Source organism: Dendrobates tinctorius, unplaced genomic scaffold (assembly GCF_039654945.1).
Source record: "Dendrobates tinctorius isolate UK_male_01 unplaced genomic scaffold, ASM3965494v1 ptg000113l, whole genome shotgun sequence".
In the NCBI taxonomy this organism is placed as follows: Eukaryota; Metazoa; Chordata; class Amphibia; order Anura; family Dendrobatidae; genus Dendrobates; species Dendrobates tinctorius.
In genome coordinates, this window is record NW_027361781.1 from 2,449,272 (window position 1) to 2,468,894 (window position 19,623).

Here is a 19,623-nt window from a genome sequence, read left to right on the forward strand (position 1 = left end):
GGGCCGACAAGCGACTATCAAAGGAGGCCATGTAGGACAAAATGTGGGTTTGAGTATCTTGCTGCTGACCCAGCTCCTGTTGGAGACTGGCCAGCTGAGTGGCATTTCCAGGATCGGCCACCTGTAAGGCCGACAAACGGGTGTCCATCGACTTCATGATTGACATAATGCGCCCCTGATTCTCCCGTAGGAATAGCAACTCTTTCTGGGTAGCAGCCGTAGTACCGGCGGAGTCCATGGCCTGATCGTACTGTTAGCGTGGGTGGTCAGGAGCGGGAGCTCCGAGAGTGGACCCTCTGGACCGTGGCACCGAGGGACCCCGGGCGAGCTGCCAGGTGGAACCGACCCCTATACAGGGACCGTTAGGAGCAGGCCCAGGGGTTCGAGTACCACGGTAGCCGGTACCGAGAGGGGAGGCTCAGGATGGACCGGAGTAAGACTGAGACTGGAGTAGGACGGCAGGAACACAAGGCAGGACTGGAGTAGGACGACAGGAACACTGAAGGCAGGACTGGAGTAGGTAACCAGGAACACGGGTGGCAGGACTGAGAAGCTGCTATGAGGAGCAGCCGAGACAGGAACTGCAGGAGCAGAGTGTGCACGATGGAGCGAGGCCAGAGTGTCAGGAAACACAACGATCAGGCGCCTCCCTCAGGGGGAAGCGGCCTGATATGGCCCCGTCTGGTCAGCCATTGGTCCAAAGGTGCTTCCGGGTCAGGGCACAGCCGGAGCATAAGAAGCAGGAAGGAGGCGCGGCCGCGGCCTATGGCGCATGCGCATAGCATGCAGGGGAGGCATCGGTCGCGGGCTTGTCTCAGGTGACCGCCGCGGCCGTCGGGTGGAGAGAGGCTGCGGCCTGGGAGTGGAGGGCGACTGCGGCGTGGGAGCGGAGGCCGGGTGAGTATGGCGGAGCGGTGTAACACGCCCACAGTAGATAAACGTTGGCACTTGCTGGGCTTTGTGCAGCGCCGACGTTTATCTACTGTCGGCGGTATTGTGCCCCCCGGGACCCCCTCATACCTTATAACGCGGGGATCCCGGTGCACAATGCATGCTGGGACCCCCAACGTCATCGAGACCTGATTGGTTCAGGTCCTGATGACGTCGCGTCACAGCAGCCAATGAGAGAGCTCGCTGGGAAAGCTGCTTGTTTCCCGGCGATCTCCCTCATTATAACGCGACTTCTCCTCTGAGCTCATGCTGACAGATGAGCAGAGGTGAAGCAGCGTTACAGTGTGACTAGATCGCTGCCTGGCACAGCTGATCGCTGCCTGGCACAGCTGTGTCAGGCAGCGATCTTGTCACACAGTAACGCTGCTTCTCCTCTGATCATCTGTCAGTGTGAGATCAGAGGAGAAGTGGCGTTACTATGTGCCGGGCAGCGATCTTGTCACATAGTAACGCTGCTTCTCCTCTGATCATCTGCCAGTGTGAGATCAGAGGAGAAGTGGCGTTACTATGAGTCAAAAATACAAAAAATAAAAAACACAAAAATAAAAAAAAAGTAAAGAAAAAAAAAGCAGGTAGGCAGGCTAGGGCTAGGGCTAGGGTTAGGGCTAGGGTTAGGGTTAGGGTTAGGGCTAGGGTTAGGGCTAGGGTTAGGGCTAGGGTTAGGGTTAGGGCTAGGGTTAGGGCTAGAGTTAGGGGTGTGTTGGGGTTAGGGTTGGAATTCGAATTGGGGGTTTCCACTGTTTACGTACATCAGGGGCTCTGTAAATGCAATATGACGCCCGCAGACCATTCCATCAAAGTCTGCATTCCAGAACGTCACTACTTCCCTTCCGAGCCCCACCGTGTGCCCAAACAGCGTACTCAGGACAAATTGGACAACAACTCTTAGGGTCCAATTTCTCCTGTTACCCTTGTGAAAATAAAAATTGGGAGCTAAAAGATCATTTTTGTGGAAAAAAATAGATTTTTTTATTTTCACGGCTCTACATTATAAACTTTAGTGAAACACTTGGGGGTTCAAAGTGCTCACCACACATCTAGATAAGTTCCTTGGGGGGGTCTAGTTTCCAAAAAGGGGTCACTTGTGGAGGATTTCCACTGTTTAGGCACATCAGGGGCTCTGCAAACGTGACATGACACCCGCAGACCATTCCATCAAAGTCTGCATTCCAAAACGTCACTACTTCCCTTCCGATCCCCACCGTGTGCCCAAACAGTAGTTTTCTTCCACATATGGGGTACCAGTGTACTCAGGACAAATTGGACAACAACTTTTGGGGTCCAATTTCTCCTGTTACCCTTGTGAAAATAAAAAATTGGGGGCTAAAAGATCATGTTTGTGGAACAAAAATGATTTTTTATTTTCATGGCTCTACGTTATAAACTTCTGTGAAGCACTTGGGGGTTCAAAGTGCTCACGACACATCTAGATAAGTTCTTTAAGGGGTCTAGTTTCCAAAATGGGGTCACTTGTGGGGGTTTCCACTGTTTAGGCACATTAGGGGCTCTCCAAATGCGACATGGCGTCCTATCTCAATTCCAGCCAATTCTGCATTGAAAAAGTCAAACGGCACTCCTTCCTTTCTGAGCTCTGCCGTGTGCTCAAACAGTGGTTTAGCCCCACATACGGGGTATCGGTGTATTTGGGAGAAATTGCACAAAAAATTTTGTGGTTCATTTTCTGTTTTTACACTTGTGAAAATAAAAAAAATGGTTCTGAAGTAAAATGTGTGTGAAAAAAAGTTAAATGTTTATTTTTTCCTTCCACATTCCATTCATTCATGTGAAGCACCTGAAGGGTTAATAAACTTCTTGAATGTGGTTTTGAGTACATTGAGAGGTGCAGTTTTTAGAATGGTGTCACTTTTAGGTATTTTCTGTCATATTGACCCCCCAAACTCACTTCAAATATGAGGTGGTCCCTAAAAAAATGGTGTTGTAAATTTTGTTGTAAAAATGAGAAATCGCTGGTCAACTTTTAACCCTTATAACTTCCAAAAAAAAAAAAATTATGTTTCCAAAATTGTGCAGATGTAAAGTAGACATGTGAGAAATGTTATTTATTAACTATTTTGTGCGATATCACTCTCTGATTTAAGGGCATAAAAATTAAAAGTTTCAAAATTGCAAAATTGTCAAAATTTTTGCCAAATTTCGATTTTTTTTAACATATAAGCGCAGTTCATATCTAAGAAATTTTACCACTATCCTGAAGTACAATATGTCATGAGAAAACACTGTCAGAATCAGCAGGATCCGTTGAAGCGTTCTAGAGTTATGGCCTCATAAAGTGACACTGGTCAGAATTGAAAAAATTGGCCTGGTCACGAAGGCAAAAACAGGCTCAGGCGCGAAAGGGTTAATCTCCCTTTCTCCTTGTCTGTGGCTTCCTTCCCTGCTGTGTCTTTCCTTGTGTCCTCCCTGCCTGTGCATCTGCACCCTTGCAGCTTTATCTGTGAATCTGCACCCTTGCTGCTCTATCTGTGAATCTGCACCCTTGCAGCTCTATCTGTGAAGCTGCACCCTTGCAGCTCTATCTGTGAATCTGCACCCTAGCCGCTCTGCCTACTCCGCACTCCTGCGGCTCTGCCTACTCCGCACTCCTGCGGCTCTGCCTACTCCGCACTCCTGCGGCTCTGCCTACTCCGCACTCCTGCGGCTCTGCCTACCTGCACCTCCTTTGTGAACAGGTCCAAACCTGTTCTCTCATATACCACTCCTGCTTGCCCAGTGTCTCCAAGCCATGCCCGCTTGCCCAGTGTCTCAGCCTGCCTGTTAGTCACACCTGTCCAAGTGACTTGTCCCCGAGTGGGATCAGCAGCCACAGCCAGACACCACCCTGGAGTGGCACCCGACAGCTACCTGCTGCACAAGCATGACCTCACCATCAGAGGCTCCAGTGAAGACCGAGGTAGCTGTCGTAGTCACGCCCCTTCCAGGGTAGCCTGGTTTGTGGCACAGTGGGGCCACAACCCCCCGGCTCACGCCATTCAGCCAAGGCGTGAGCGTGACAATATGGATCACCCACAGGGAAAGTGGAGTTTTACTCGGTACCGGGCCGGTGTCTTAAAGGGGATGTGTCGCGGTGGCCATGACTCGGTCCGTGGCCCTGGGTGTACATGGAAAAATAGGTGGAATGAAGTTTATATGTAGATAAGTTTGTGACACCACCTGTGGTATCTGGTCAGAGGTGACCAGCGCTGCAGTGCAGATCCTCTGGGACAGATGGTGTGATGCAGTAGAGGTGTAATAGCTCTCCACAAGCAGAGCTGTAGTCCCAGGGCAGTGGTAGTAGATTTTGAGGTAGATGGTGTAGTGTGCAGGCAAGGGATGTAGCAGTGCTGAAGGGGTGGTGCAGGAAGAAGGCAGAGACACAGCTGAATGCAGTTTCAAAGTTTTACTCACATTTCTGGCATAAACAGGTGCCCGCTTCAGTGCTGTGTCCTCTGGGTGAGGGGCTCAACCAACTCCCAGGCAGATGGAGCACACCCTTCCAGCACTCTCTTCCGTATGTGCCTTTGCTGAACGTCTCCTTACTAGAGCTAATCTGAAGTACTTGCAGTTATGAATTACACTCAAGTTCCTCTTTCTTGCTGTTACTTAGAACTCTACTCGCATGACAGGTAGCTGTAGCCTACTTCAGGGACTTCTTACAATCATGTCCCGGCTCACACAATTTGCTACAGTATCGTCGAGTCTTAGGTGGTCACAACTTCTATTCCTCCGGTTTCTGCTGTAGAACCATTAGTATCACACAGCCTCGGATGCCGGCCTTTGGCACATAAACTTAGGGAAGGGCTCTGCTCTATCTCTAGTCCCCAGCTCTCCTCCACACGTTCTAATCTTTTCTATCTTTCTTCTGAAGAACTGATCTTTCTCTTCCTTTCCTTGCCAGCAGCTCCAGCTCACAGAAGGCTGCTGCTTACACGTCCTCTCTCTCCTTCCCCCTCTGGGGAACGTTCTGTAACTTCTTGTCAGCTTTCCCCCTCTTTAGTGCAACGTAAGCTCCACCCACCTCCCAGCACCCTTCATGAACCAAGCAGGGGCCATAGAGGGTGCTCTGCTGTTCTAAGGTTTCCGTGCTGGGTGCAGGTGCTTGAGTCTGGTCAGGTGTCCCCATCTTACATGAGTAGTGGGGTACCACACCACAGATACAAGTTCAAGAGTGGAAGCACCATCAGCTATCTCCTCTACATGGATGACATAAAGCTATATGCGAAAAATGAATGAGACATCAATTCACTGATCCACCTGACAAGGATCTACAGTGAAGACATCGTGATGTCCTTCGGACTGGAGAAGTGCGGCCGGTTGCTAATAAAGAGAGGCAAGGTAGTTAAGGCCGATGGAGTGGAAGTACCAGCAGGGCACATAGCGGATGTACAGACATGCTACTAGTACCTCGGCATCCCACAGGGATATGGTAACCATGATGAGGAGGCAAGGAAGGCAGCAACATCCAAATACCATCAAAGGGTAAGACAGGTCCTGAAGAGCCAGCTAAATGGGAAGAATAAAATCCGCACCATCAATACATATGCCCTGCCAGTTATCAGATACCCTGATGGCATAGTGTGCTGGCCAAAAGAAGAGATGGAAGGTGCAGATGTGAAGACATGAAAGCTCCTCACTTCCCTTGAGAAAGCGTGGTTTGTGACACGCGAAACGTGCGTCGGGTCCTCCCCTACCTGGCCCAGGGTCCACTCTGACTCTGCCTTTACTTTTGGTAAGATATCGTCTCCATACTTGGTTTAATATTTTACACTGACCGCTATAAACGCCTTTCATACCAGCGGTATGTGATGTCTCTACCTGGGTACATGATGCTGCAGCGTGCACTGGCTACTTACCCTTACATTCTGTTTGCTCTGTACCGTATGCACTTATGTGCAGTTTGGCAGTGTGGTTACCTTGTGTTTTGCTGTTCTCACCCTGCGGTGTTGTCTTACTATGATTCTGTCTATTACCTTGTTCGTTACACTATTTATATATTTATACTGATTAAATAAAGATGAACTTTTATTCTATTCACCTGTTTACTCCAGCTTCTCTTTGCAAGCTCCTCACAATGCATGGAGGTCTCCACCCTAAGTCTAGCACCCAAAGATTGTATACCAACACAGGCAGGGGTGGACCTACCGCCCGTGCAGCCCGTTCATTGAACGGGGCCCGGGGGAGAGGGGGCCCTTCCCCTCCAGCACTGCATGGCTAATTATTTCAAAATTCAAATTAGCCATGTGTAGCGCAAGGAGGAGAGCAGCGCTGCCCACCTGAGCAGGGCTGGCATTAGGGGCAGGCAGCTGCCTAGGGACTCAACTCTTTCAGGGGCCCCCAGCCAGCGACACATCACACAGCCGCTATGGGGCCCCTGTGAGGCAGGGGGGCCCTCCTGCCCCCAGCACTGACTCCACCCCCCCGCATCGAAGGAGGCAGTGATGGAGGACAGAGCGTCAGCTAACACTCCCTCTCCCATAATTCCCTGCTCTGCCTCTGACACAGCGGGGGCGCGATGACGTCATTGCGCTCTCACTGTGTACCAGGCAGTGCAGGAGAGGAGACAGGAGCCGGGAGCAACGCAGGCACGAGGAGAAGGTGAGGAGTGTGTTTTTTTTTTAAAATCAGTGTGAGTACTGGACTGTGGGGCCATGCTAGGGGGGAGCTATATACCATGCTGGGCTGTATTATACCATGCTGCGGGGGCTATATACCATGCTGGGCTGTATTATACCATGCTGGGGGGCTATATACCATGCTGGGCTGTATTATACCATGCTGGGGGGGCTATATACCATGCTGGGCTTATTATACCATGCTGGGGGGCTATATACCATGCTGGGCTGTATTATACCATGCTTGGGGGGGCTATATATCATGCTGGGCTGTATTATACCATGCTGGAGGGCTATATACCATGCTGGGCTGTATTGTACCATGTTGGGCTGTATTATACCATTCTGGGGGGGCTATATACCATGCTGAGCTGTATTATACCATGCTGGGCTGTATTATACCATGCTGGGGGGCTATATACCATGCTGGGCTGTATTATACCATGCTGGGGGGCTATATACCATGCTGGGCTGTATTATACCATTCTGGGAGGGCTATATACCATGTTGGGCTGTATTATACCATGCTGGGCTGTATTATACCATGCTGGGCTGTATTATACCATGCTGGGGGGGCTATATACCATGCTGGGCTGTATTATACCATTCTGGGTGGCTATATACCATGCTGAGCTGTATTATACCATGCTGGGGGGCTATATACCATGCTGGGCTGTATTATACCATTCTGGGGGGCTATATACCATGCTGGGCTGTATTATACCATGCTGGGCTGTATTATACCATGCGGGGGGGGCTAAATACCATGCTGGGCTGTATTATACCATGCTGGGGGGGCTATGTACCATGCTGGGCTGTATTATACCATTCTGGGGGGGCTATATACCATGCTGGGTTATATTATACCATGCTGGCCTGTATTATACCATGCTGGGGGGGCTATATACCATGCTGGGATGTATTATACCATTCTGGGAGGGCTATATACCATGCTGGGCTGTATTATACCATGGTGGGCTGTATTATACAGCCCACCATGGTATACAGCCTGTATACCATGGTGGGCTGTATTATTCCATGGTGGGCTATATACCATGCTGTGCTGTATACCATGGTGGGCTGTATACCATGGTGGGCTGGGCTATATACTATGCGACTGTGTTATATACCATGGGGGGTACATTTTACATTATATTTTATAGGGGGAGGCTGTGTTATATAATATAGGGGGCTATATTATATTCTATAGGGGGCTGTATTATATTTATTATATTCTATGGGGGCTGCACTATACTATATGAGGAGGGCTACATTGTATTCTATGGAGGAGCTACATTATACTATATAAGGGGCTGCATTATATCCTATGAAGGGGTTGCCATATATTCTATGGAGGGGCTGCATTATCCTATATGGGGGGGCTGCATTATATTCTATGGGGGTTTACATTATTTTCTGGGGACCTGCATTATATTATATGGGGGGTTACTTTATATTCTATACAGATATTATATCCAGCCCTGCATAGCCTCAATATTAGATAACAACAAATAAGAAATAACTGTCGCCCTATGAAGGGCAGGGGGAGGGGGGGCGAAAAATTTCTTGCACAGGGGCCCACTACAGTCTGTGTCCGCCCCTCTACCAACAGAAAGGAGGGTAGTCGAGGCTTGATAAGCATCCAATCGACCATCACGGATGAAACAAGGAGTATTCAGGAATACATGAAAAGAATGGCGCCAGAAGGTGAGATGCTGAGAGAAAGCCTAAGGCAGCAACAACAACAGACCTGGAAGGAAGAACAGGAGCATGAAGCATCATGGCAAGACAAGCCGCTGCATGGATGTACCGTCGACAGATAATGGAGGTGGCTGACATGGAGACATCCTACCAATGGCTGGACTCCGAGACAGCACAGAGGCACTAATGTAATCATAGCAGCACAAGAGCAAGCACTGAGTACCAGATCCATAGAAGCAGGAATCTACCACACAAGACAAGACCCAAGGTGCAGACTATGCAAAGACACCTCAGAAACAGTCCAACACATAGTGGCAGGATGTAAAATGCAAGCGGGAATGGTATACTGAACGCCTCAACCAAGTAGCAGGAACTGTATACAGGAACATCTGTGCAGCATATGGGCTAAGCCCCCCTAAGTCCAGGTAGGAGACCCCAGAAAAAGTGGTGGAAAATGAAAGGGCTAAAATCCTGCAGGACTTCAAGATCCAGATGGATAAGCAGGTGTTGGCTAACCAACCAGACATTGTCATAGTAGACAAGGTTCAGAAGACAGCAGTGATAATAGATGTGGCAGTGCCAAGTGACAGCAACATCAGAAAGAAGGAATATGAGAAGCTGGAGAAATATCAGGGCCTCAAAGGAGAACTGAAGAAGATGTGGAAGGGGAAGACAACAGTGATTCCAGTGGTGATAGGAGCACTTGGAGCAGTGACCCCTAAGTTGGAAGAATGGCTACAACAGATCCCAGGAGCAACACCTGAGCTCTCTGTCCAGAAATGCACAATACTGGGAACAACTAAGATCCTGCGCAGAACCCTCAAACTCCCAGACCTCTGGTAGCGAACCCGATAATGAGAATGGACAACAAGACCACCCCCATTGGGGGGTGAGAAGGAAGTTGTTATTTTTGTTTAGTGGTTAGAAAAAATTCAAAACTTTTTACAAAATAATTTGGTTAACATTTCATTTTTAATATCTATTACTTTTTGGGTGTGATTTTGCAGAAAATACGCTTTTGATCGCTTTTTATTGTAAGTTTTGGGCAAGTTTTCCATTTTTACTTCGTTTATTTTGCACAACATTTACTGTATGGATTAATTAATTTTATATTTTGATAGTAAAAATTTTTATGGATGTAAGGATACCGAATGTATTCTTTTTTATTTTTTTATTTTTAAGTTGGGAAAAGGAGAGAGGTGTGATTCAAACTGTATGTGACTGCAGACTTTTTGAATAGTCACAGCACGCTCACCACATGCTGTCAGGATTCTCCGATAACCTGGGTCGGACTGGGGTGTCTGGGGAACTGCACTGATCAGAAGAATGGGGAACTTTTATCTCTATTTTATCCCTATTTTAAAATGGAGCGTCAGGTAGGATGTCTGACTGCAGCTTCATTCTTTTTCGTCCAGAAAAAGCCAAGTGCCGCCCCTTAGGGAATGAATAGATCAGTGGTTGAGTCGTACATGCCGCTCCATACTAATGGGGATAAGAGTTCACATTCTATAGATCGGTGCAGGTCCCAGCAGTCTGACGCCCACCAATCAATAACTTATCACTGATCCCTTGGCTACGTTCATACGTTCAGTATTTGGTCAGTATTTTACATCAGTATTTGTAAGCCAACACCAGGAGTGGAACAATCAGAGGAAAAGTATAATAGAAAAACTTCACCACTTCTGCATTTATCACCCACTCCTGGTTTTGGCTTACAAATACAGAGGCAAAATACTGAATTGAAAAAGTAAAATAAAGTTTGGATATATTTTTAAGGAGCTGGAACGTTTTTTCCTTTTTTAAAATACCATCACACCAAGACCAGACCACATATTAACACCACATAGTGACCAAATAATACCACATACAGGGGATAAATACTGCAACATCATGACGAGACCATATATAACCACCACACTGTGACCAGGCTACAAATTATCAGCACACAGGTGTTATGGCTATGTATATGATCTCGAGATGTTCAAAAATGGATGCTTTCCTGAATATATATATATATATATATATATGAATCACAGACAGCTCATGGTGATCAAAGGTCGACATGATATGTGCAAATGGGAAAACCCCTAATGATTCTTCCATTAATGAACTTTATTGCTGACCATACCAATTGACTTTGAAGATTATGTGTAAGACAGATGTCAGTTTGACCTAGATGACCAAATAGTACTTCATACAGGGGATAAATACCACCACACCATGACCAGATCACATATTACCACCACCACATAGTGACTGATTAATACCACATACAGGGAACAAATACCACTACACCATGGCGGTACCACATATTATCACCACATGGTGATGGAATAATACCACATACAGGGGATAAATACCACCACACCATGACCAGAGCACATATTATTATGGGCACCACAAAGTCCTCCATACAGTAATATGTGCACCACAAAGTCCTAGTCCTCCAAACAGAATTATGGGCACCACATAGCCCTCCATATAGTAATATGGGAACCACATAGTCCTCCATACAGTATTATGGGCTCCATATATTGCTTCATATAGTATAATGGGGACAACATTGTCCTCCCTACAGTATAATGGGCTTTATATATTGCTACATACAGTATTATGGGCCTCATATACTCCGCCTTACAGTATCATGAGCCCCATATAATGCTCCATACAGTATATTGGCCCTACATAATGCTCCATTCAGAATAATGAGCTCCATACAGTATAATGGCCCCACACAGTGCTCCATACAGTATAATGGGCCCCAAATATTGCTCCATACAGTATAATGTGCCCCATATAATACTCCATACAGTATAATGGACCCTATATATTGCTCCATACAGTATAATGGCCCCCATATAATGCTCCATACAGTATAATCGGCCCCATATAATGCTCCATACAGTATAATGGCCCCCATATCATGCTCCATACAGTATAATGGGCACCATATAATGCCCCATACTGTGTAATGGGACCCATATATTGCTAAATACAGTATAAAAGGCCCCATATAACGCTCCATACTGTATAATGGGTAAAACATGGTGCTCCATACAGTATAATGCCCCCATATAATGCTCCATACAGTATAATGGCCCCCATATAATGCTCCATACAGTATAATGGGCCCCATATAATGCTCCATACAGTATAATGGGCAACAAATGGTGCTCCATACAGTATAATGGGCCCCATATATTGTTCCTTACTGTATAATGAAACCCATATATTGCTCAATACAGTATAATAGGCCCCATATAATGCTCCATAAAGTATAATGGGCCCCATATAATGCTCCATACAGCATAATGTGCAAAACATGGTGCTCCATACAGTATAATGGGCCCCATATAATGCTCCATACAGTATAATGGACCCTATAATGGCCCCATATAATGCTCCGTACAGTATAATGGACCTCATATAATGCTCCATACAGTATAATGGGCAAAACATGGTGCTCCATACAGTATAATGGGCCCTATATAATGCGCCATACAATATAATGGCCCCCATATAATGCTCCATACAGCATAATGGGCACCATATAAAGCCCCATACTGTATAATGGGACCCATATATTGCTAAATACAGTACAATGGGCGCCATATAATGCTCTATACTGTATAATGGGCAAAACATGGTGCTCCATATAGTATAATGGCCCCATATAATGCTCCATGCAGTATAATAGCCCACATATAATGCTCCATACAGTATAATGGGCCCCATATAATGCTCCATACAGTATAATGGGCCCCATATAATGCTCCATACAGTATAATATACCCCATATAATACTCCATACAGTATAATGGACCCTATATATTGCTCCATACAGTATAATGGCCCCATATAATGCTCCATACAGTATAATGGGCCCCATATAATGCTCCATACAGTATAATGGGCAAAACATGGTGCTCCATACAGTATAATAGGCCCCATATAATGCTCCATACAATATAATGGCCCCCATGTAATGCTCCATACAGTATAATGGGCACCATATAATACCCCATACTGTATAATGGGACCCATATATTGCTAAATACAGTATAATGGGCCCCATATAATGCTCCACACTGTATAATGGGCAAAACATGGTGCTCCATACAGTATAATGGCCCCCATATAATGATCCATACAGTATAATGGCCCCCATATAATTCTCCATACAGTATAATGGGCCCCATATAATGCTCCATACAGTATAATGGGCCCCATATATTGCTCCATTCAGTATAATGGACCCTATAATGGCCCCATATAATGCTCCGTACAGTATAATGGGCCCCATATAATGCTCCATACAGTATAATGGGCAAAACATGGTGCTCCATACAGTATAATGGGCCCTATATAATGCGCCATACAATATAATGGCCCCCTTGTAATGCTCCATACAGTATAATGGGCACCATATAAAGCCCCATACTGTATAATGGGACCCATATATTGCTAAATACAGTATAATGGGCCCCATATAATGCTCTATACTGTATAATGGGCAAAACATGGTGCTCCATACAGTATAATGGCCCCATATAATGCTCCATACAGTATAATAGCCCACATATAATGCTCCATACAGTATAATGGGCCCCATAATATAATGCTCCATACAGCATAATGGGCCCCATATAATGCTCCATACAATATAATGTGCCCCATATAATACTCCATACAGTATAATGGACCCTATATATTGCTCCATACAGTATAATGGCCCCATATAATGCTCCATACAGTATAGTGGGCAAAACATGGTGCTCCATACAGTATAATGGGCCCCATACAGTTGTGGCCAAAAGTATTGACACCCCTGCAATACTGTCAGATAATACTCAGTTTCTTCCTGAAAATGATTGCAAACACAAATTCTTTGGTATTATTATCTTCATTTAATTTGTCTTAAATGAAAAAACACAAAAGAGAATGAAGCTAAAAGCAAAACATTGATCATTTCACACAAAACTCCAAAAATGGGCCAGACAAAAGTATTGGCACCCTCAGCCTAATACTTGGTTGCACAACCTTTAGCTAAAATAACTGCGACCAACCGCTTCCGGTAACCATCAATGAGTTTCTTACAATGCTCTGCTGGAATTTTAGACCATTCCTCTTTGGCAAACTGCTCCAGGTCCCTGATATTTGAAGGGTGCCTTCTCCAAACTGCCATTTTTAGATCGCTCCACAGGTGTTCGATGGGATTCAGGTCTGGACTCATGGCTGGCCATCTTAGAAGTCTCCAGTGCTTTCTCTCAAACCATTTTCTAGTACTTTTTGAAGTGTGTTTTGGGTCATTGTCCTGCTGGAAGACCCATGACCTCTGAGGGAGACCCAGCTTTCTCACACTGGGCCATACATTATGCTGCAAAATTTGTTGGTAGTCTTCTGACTTCATAATGCCATGCACATGGTCAAGCAGTCCAGTGCCAGAGGCAGCAAAGCAACCCCAAAACATCAGGGAACCTCCGCCATGTTTGACTGTAGGGACCGTGTTCTTTTCTTTGAATGCCTCTTTTTTTCTCCTGTAAACTCTATGTTGATGCCTTTGCCCAAAAAGGTCTACTTTTGTCTCATCTGACCAGAGAACATTCTTCCAAAACGTTTTAGGCTTTTTCAGGTAAGTTTTGGCAAACTCCAGCCTGGCTTTTTTATGTCTCGGGGTAAGAAGTGGGGTCTTCCTGGGTCTCCTACCATACAGTCCCTTTTCATTCAGACGCCGACGGATAGTATGGGTTGACACTGTTGTACCCTCGGACTGCAGGGCAGCTTGAACTTGTTTGGATGTTAGTCGAGGTTCTTTATCCAACATCCGCACAATCTTGCGTTGAAATCTCTTGTCAATTTTTCTTTTCCGTCCACATCTAGGGAGGTTAGCCACAGTGCCATGGGCTTTAAACTTCTTGTTGACACTGCGCACGGTAGACACAGGAACATTCAGGTCTTTGGAGATGGACTTGTAGCCTTGAGATTGCTCATGCTTCCTCACAATTTGGTTTCTCAAGTCCTCAGACAGTTCTTTGGTCTTCTTTCTTTTCTCCATGCACAATATGGTACACACAAGGACACAGGACAGAGGTTGAGTCAACTTTAATCCATGTCAACTGGCTGCAAGTGTGATTTAGTTATTGCCAACACCTGTTAGGTGCCACAAGTAAGTTACAGGTGCTGATAATTACACAAATTAGAGAAGCATCACATGATTTTTCGAACAGTGCCAATACTTTTGTCCACCCTCTTTTTTATGTTTGGTGTGGAATTATATCCAATTTGGCTTTAGGACAATTCTTTTTGTGTTTTTTCATTTAAGACAAATTAAATGAAGATAATAAAACCAAAGAATTTGTGTTTGCAATCATTTTCAGGAAGAAACTGAGTATTATCTGACAGAATTGCAGGGGTGTTAATACTTTTGGCCACAACTGTATAATGCTCCATACAATATAATGGCCCCCATGTAATGCTCCATACAGTATAATGGGCACCATATAATTCCCCATACTGTATAATGGGACCCATATATTGCTAAATACAGTATAATGGGCTCCATATAATGCTCCATACTGTATAATGGGCAAAACATGGTGCTCCATACAGTATAATGGCCCCCATATAATGATCCATACAGTATAATGGCCCCCATTTAATTCTCCATACAGTATAATGGGCCCCATATAATGCTCCATACAGTATAATGGACCCAATATAATGCTCCATATAGTATAATGGGCAACAAATGGTGCTCCATACAGTATAATGGGCCCCATATATTGCTCCTTACTGTATAATGGAAACCCATATATTGCTCAATACAGTATAATAGGCCCCATATAATGCTCCATACAGTATAATGGGCCCCATATAATGCTCCATACAGTATAATGTGCAAAACATGGTGCTCCATACAGTATAATGGGCCCCATATAATGCTCCATACAGTATAATGTGCAAAACATGGTGCTCCATACAGTATAATGGGCCCCATATAATGCTCCATACAGTATAATGGGCAAAACATGGTGCTCCATACAGTATAATGGGCTCCATATATTGCTCCATACAGTATAATAGGCCCCATATAATGCTCCATACAGTATAATGGGCAACACATGGTGCGCCATACAGTATAATGGGCACCATATAATGCCCCATACTGTATAATGGGACCCATATATTGCTAAATACAGTATAATGGGCCCCATATAATGCTCCATACTGTATAATGGGCAAAACATGGTGCTCCATACAGTATAATGGCCCCCATATAATGCTCCATACAGTATAATGGCCCCCATATAATTCTCCATACAGTATAATGGGCCCCATATAATGCTCCATACAGTATAATGGACCCCATATAATGCTCCATATAGTATAATGGGCAACAAATGGTGCTCCATACAGTATAATGGGCCCCATATATTGCTCCTTACTGTTTAATGGAACCCATATATTGCTCAATACAGTATAATAGGCCCCATATAATGCTCCATACAGTATAATGGGCCCCATATAATGCTTCATACAGTATAATGTGCAAAACATGGTGCTCCATACAGTATAATGGGCCCCATATAATGCTCCATACAGTATAATGGGCAAAACATGGTGCTCAATACAGTATAATGGGCCCTATATAATGCGCCATACAATATAATGGCCCCCATATAATGCTCCATACAGTATAATGGGCACCATATAAAGCCTCATACTGTATAATGGGACCTATATATTGCTAAATACAGTATCATGGGCCCCATATAATGCTCCATAATGTATAATGGGCAAAACATGGTGCTCCATACAGTATAATGGCCCCATATAATGCTCCATACAGTATAATGGGCCCATATAATGCTCCATACAGTATAATGGGCCCCATATAATGCTCCATACAGTATATTGGGCAACAAATGGTGCTCCATACAGTATAATGGGCCCCATATATTGCTCTTTACTGAATAATGGAACCCATATATTGCTCCATACAGTATAATAGGCCCCATATAATGCTCCATACAGTATAATGGGCCCCATATAATGCTCCATACAGTATAATGGGTCCCATATAATGCTCCATACAGTATAATGGGCAACACATGGTGCTCCATACAGTATAATGGGCCCCATATATTGCTCCATACTGTATAATGGAACCCATATATTGCTCCATACAGTATAATAGGCCCCATATAATGCTCCATACAGTATAATGGGCAACACATGGTGCGCCATACAGTATAATGGGCCCCATATAATGCTCCATACAGTATAATGGGCAACACATGGTGCTCCATACAGTAAAATGGGCCCCATATATTGCTCCATACTGTATAATGGGACCCATATATTGCTCCGTACAGTATAATGGGCCTCATATAATGCTCCATACAGAATCTGGACTTTTGGCTACTATGAAATAGTGCACACTCACCTCTGCTGTAATAGCTGACCGCTCCGAACATCAGGAACAGAAGTAACAGTTTGGCTCCAAGTGCAGCACACAGTGCAATGTACCCCATTTTGCTGCTGCCCCCTGCAGTTATAAATTTAAAGAAATACACCGATCCTTCCACTTTTCCGTGACTGTTTGTGGCCACACAGGTGTACTTCCCGTCATTTCGGAGGTGGTGCAGTTCGGTGGTCCGCTGATGCCTTAAGGTGGCACTGGTAAGAATTGGATCTTCGTGAGTGTTCACAGGGTCAGTCCAGATCAAAGACGGCACAGGCTGCCCTTCAGCTGTACAGACTGCATGGTACCCCCGAGCCTTATCAAATACCACTGAAATATTAACAATCCTAGGAGGGGCTGGAAATATATACATATTAGATTTTAATAATATATTTATTTGCATTGTAAATTATAGAGCATTTTTACTACATAGGTTGAAAAAAGACCTAGGTCCATCAAGGTGAACCTAGGTCTTTCAAGTCCATTCCACAGGCACATTTCAGCGTGATGAGTGTCTGTAGAATGGACTGGTCACTTCTTTTAACCTCTTGGGATTTTGGGAAACCTAAAGCTATTAAAAGATGCCCAAAGGACTGAGCATATGAACAGCAAGTTGTTTATATAAGAAATACCTATGCTCATACTTTTCAGTGTTTAGGTAACGCTTTTTCAGGTGGTTTTTCGGAGCAAAATCTGCCCGAAGAAGACATCGTGTGCACATATCCTAAAATCTCATTAAGGTTTGGGAATAAGGACTTCTTACCAGATAAATGCAGCCAAGTGCCGGATTTTGTTTCATATTTGTCATGCCTGTCAGTGGACAACTCCACCCGGCAGAAGTATCTGTCACTATCCTCCCAGGTCAGGTTCTCGATGCTGATGGAGATGTTGTTGTTACGAAGATTTCCAATCATTCGGAACTTGTTCATGTAGTTGACAGTAGTTTTACAAGGGTCACTGCTCGTGTAGCTCACACACCTGAAGATCACCGTACCGTTGTAAGGATGTTTTATTCTCCAAATTACTGTTAAGCCGCTGTCATGGCTCTTGTGGGGGTGACTAAACCAACACGGCAAAGAGGCCGATTTACCAATCTCACCAGAAACATCTTTTGAAACTTGCAGAGACCAAGAATTTCCAAGCATGCCTGAAATAAATCCAAAAGCGAAATATATATCAACAAAAGGTGAAAAAGCAATGGATGATTAAAGAGAAACAACCAAGTCCAGAATGCAGCCACTTCTGATACCATCTGTGGAAAGATGCAGATAGCTAAACATTCCCAAAGTGGCAGCTTTGTGTTAATTGATGTGGTATATAGTAGCTATATAAAATAATATTACATATAATAATGCCTCTTATGCACAAGATTATAACTACTATAATACTGTCCCTATGTACAAGAATATAACTATTATAATACTGCCCCCTATGTACAAGAATATAACTACTATAACACTGCCCCTATGTACAAGAATATAACTACTATAATACTGTCCCTATGTACAAGAATATAACTACTATAATACTGCTCCTATGCACAAGATTATAACTACTATAATACTGTCCCTATGTACAAGAATAATACTATAATACTGCCCCTATGTAGAAGAATATAACTACTATAATACTGTCCCTATGTACAAGAATAATACTATAATACTACCCCTATGTACAAGAATATAACTACTATAATACTGTCCCTATGTACAAGAATAAAACTATAATACTGCCTCTATGTACAAGAATATAACTACTATAACACTGCCCCTATGTACAGGAATATAACTACTATAACACTGCCCCCTTTGTACAAGAATATAACTACTATAATACTGCTCCTATGTACAAGAATATAACTACTATAATACTGCCCCTATGTACAAGAATATAACCACTATTATACTGCTCCTATGTACAAGAATATAACTACTAGAATACTGCTCCTATGTACAAGAATATAACTACTAGAATACTGCCCCCATGTACAAGAATGTAACTAATATAATACTGCTCCTATGTGCAAGAATATAACTACTAGAATACTGCCCCTATGTACAAGAATATAAGTACTATAATATTGCCCCCTATGTACAAGAATATAACTACTAGAATACTGCTCCTATGTACAAGAATATAACTACTAGAATACTGTCCCTATGTACAAGAATATAACTACTATAATACTGCCCCTATGTACAAGAATATAACTACTATAATACTGCCCCTATGTACAAGAATATATCTACTATAATACTGCCCCATGTACAAGAATATAGCTACTATAATACTGCTCCTATGTACAAGAATATAACTACTATAATACTGCCTCATATGTACAAGAATATAACTACTATAATACTGCTCCTATGTACAAGAATATAACTACTATAATACTGCCCCTTATGTACAAGAATGTAACTACTATAATACTGCTCCTATGTACAAGAATATAACTACTATAATATTGCCCCCTATGTACAAGAATATAACTACTATAATACTGCCCCTATGTACAAGAATATAACTACTAGAATACTGCTCTTATGTGCAAGAATTTAACTACTAGAATACTGCTCCTATGTACAAGAATATAACTACTATAATACTGCCCCTATGTACAAGAAAATATCTACTATAATACTGCCCCCTATGTACAAGAATATAACTACTATAATACTGCCCCCATGTAAAAGAATATAACTACTATAATACTGCCCCTATGTACAAGAAAATATCTACTATAATACTGCCCCCTATGTACAAGAATATAACTACTATAATACTGCCCCCATGTAAAAGAATATAACTACTATAATACTGCCCCTTATGTACAAGAATATAACTACTATAATACTGCCCCAATGTACAAAAAAGAACTACTATAATACTGCTCCT

General features: G+C 43.7%; 1 protein-coding gene across 1 annotated transcript in view; it reads right to left on the reverse strand.

The window, feature by feature from the left end:
* Window positions 1–19,623, reverse strand: part of SIGLEC15 (sialic acid binding Ig like lectin 15) — a 56,892-nt gene that overhangs the window by 10,230 nt on the left and 27,039 nt on the right. The window contains exons 2-3 of the mRNA XM_073589821.1: window positions 17,489–17,872; window positions 16,708–17,082 (exon numbers count right to left, since the gene is read on the reverse strand). Coding sequence (XP_073445922.1) covers window positions 16,708–17,082; window positions 17,489–17,872 — 759 coding nt within the window. The remainder of the gene's footprint in view (window positions 1–16,707; window positions 17,083–17,488; window positions 17,873–19,623) is intronic.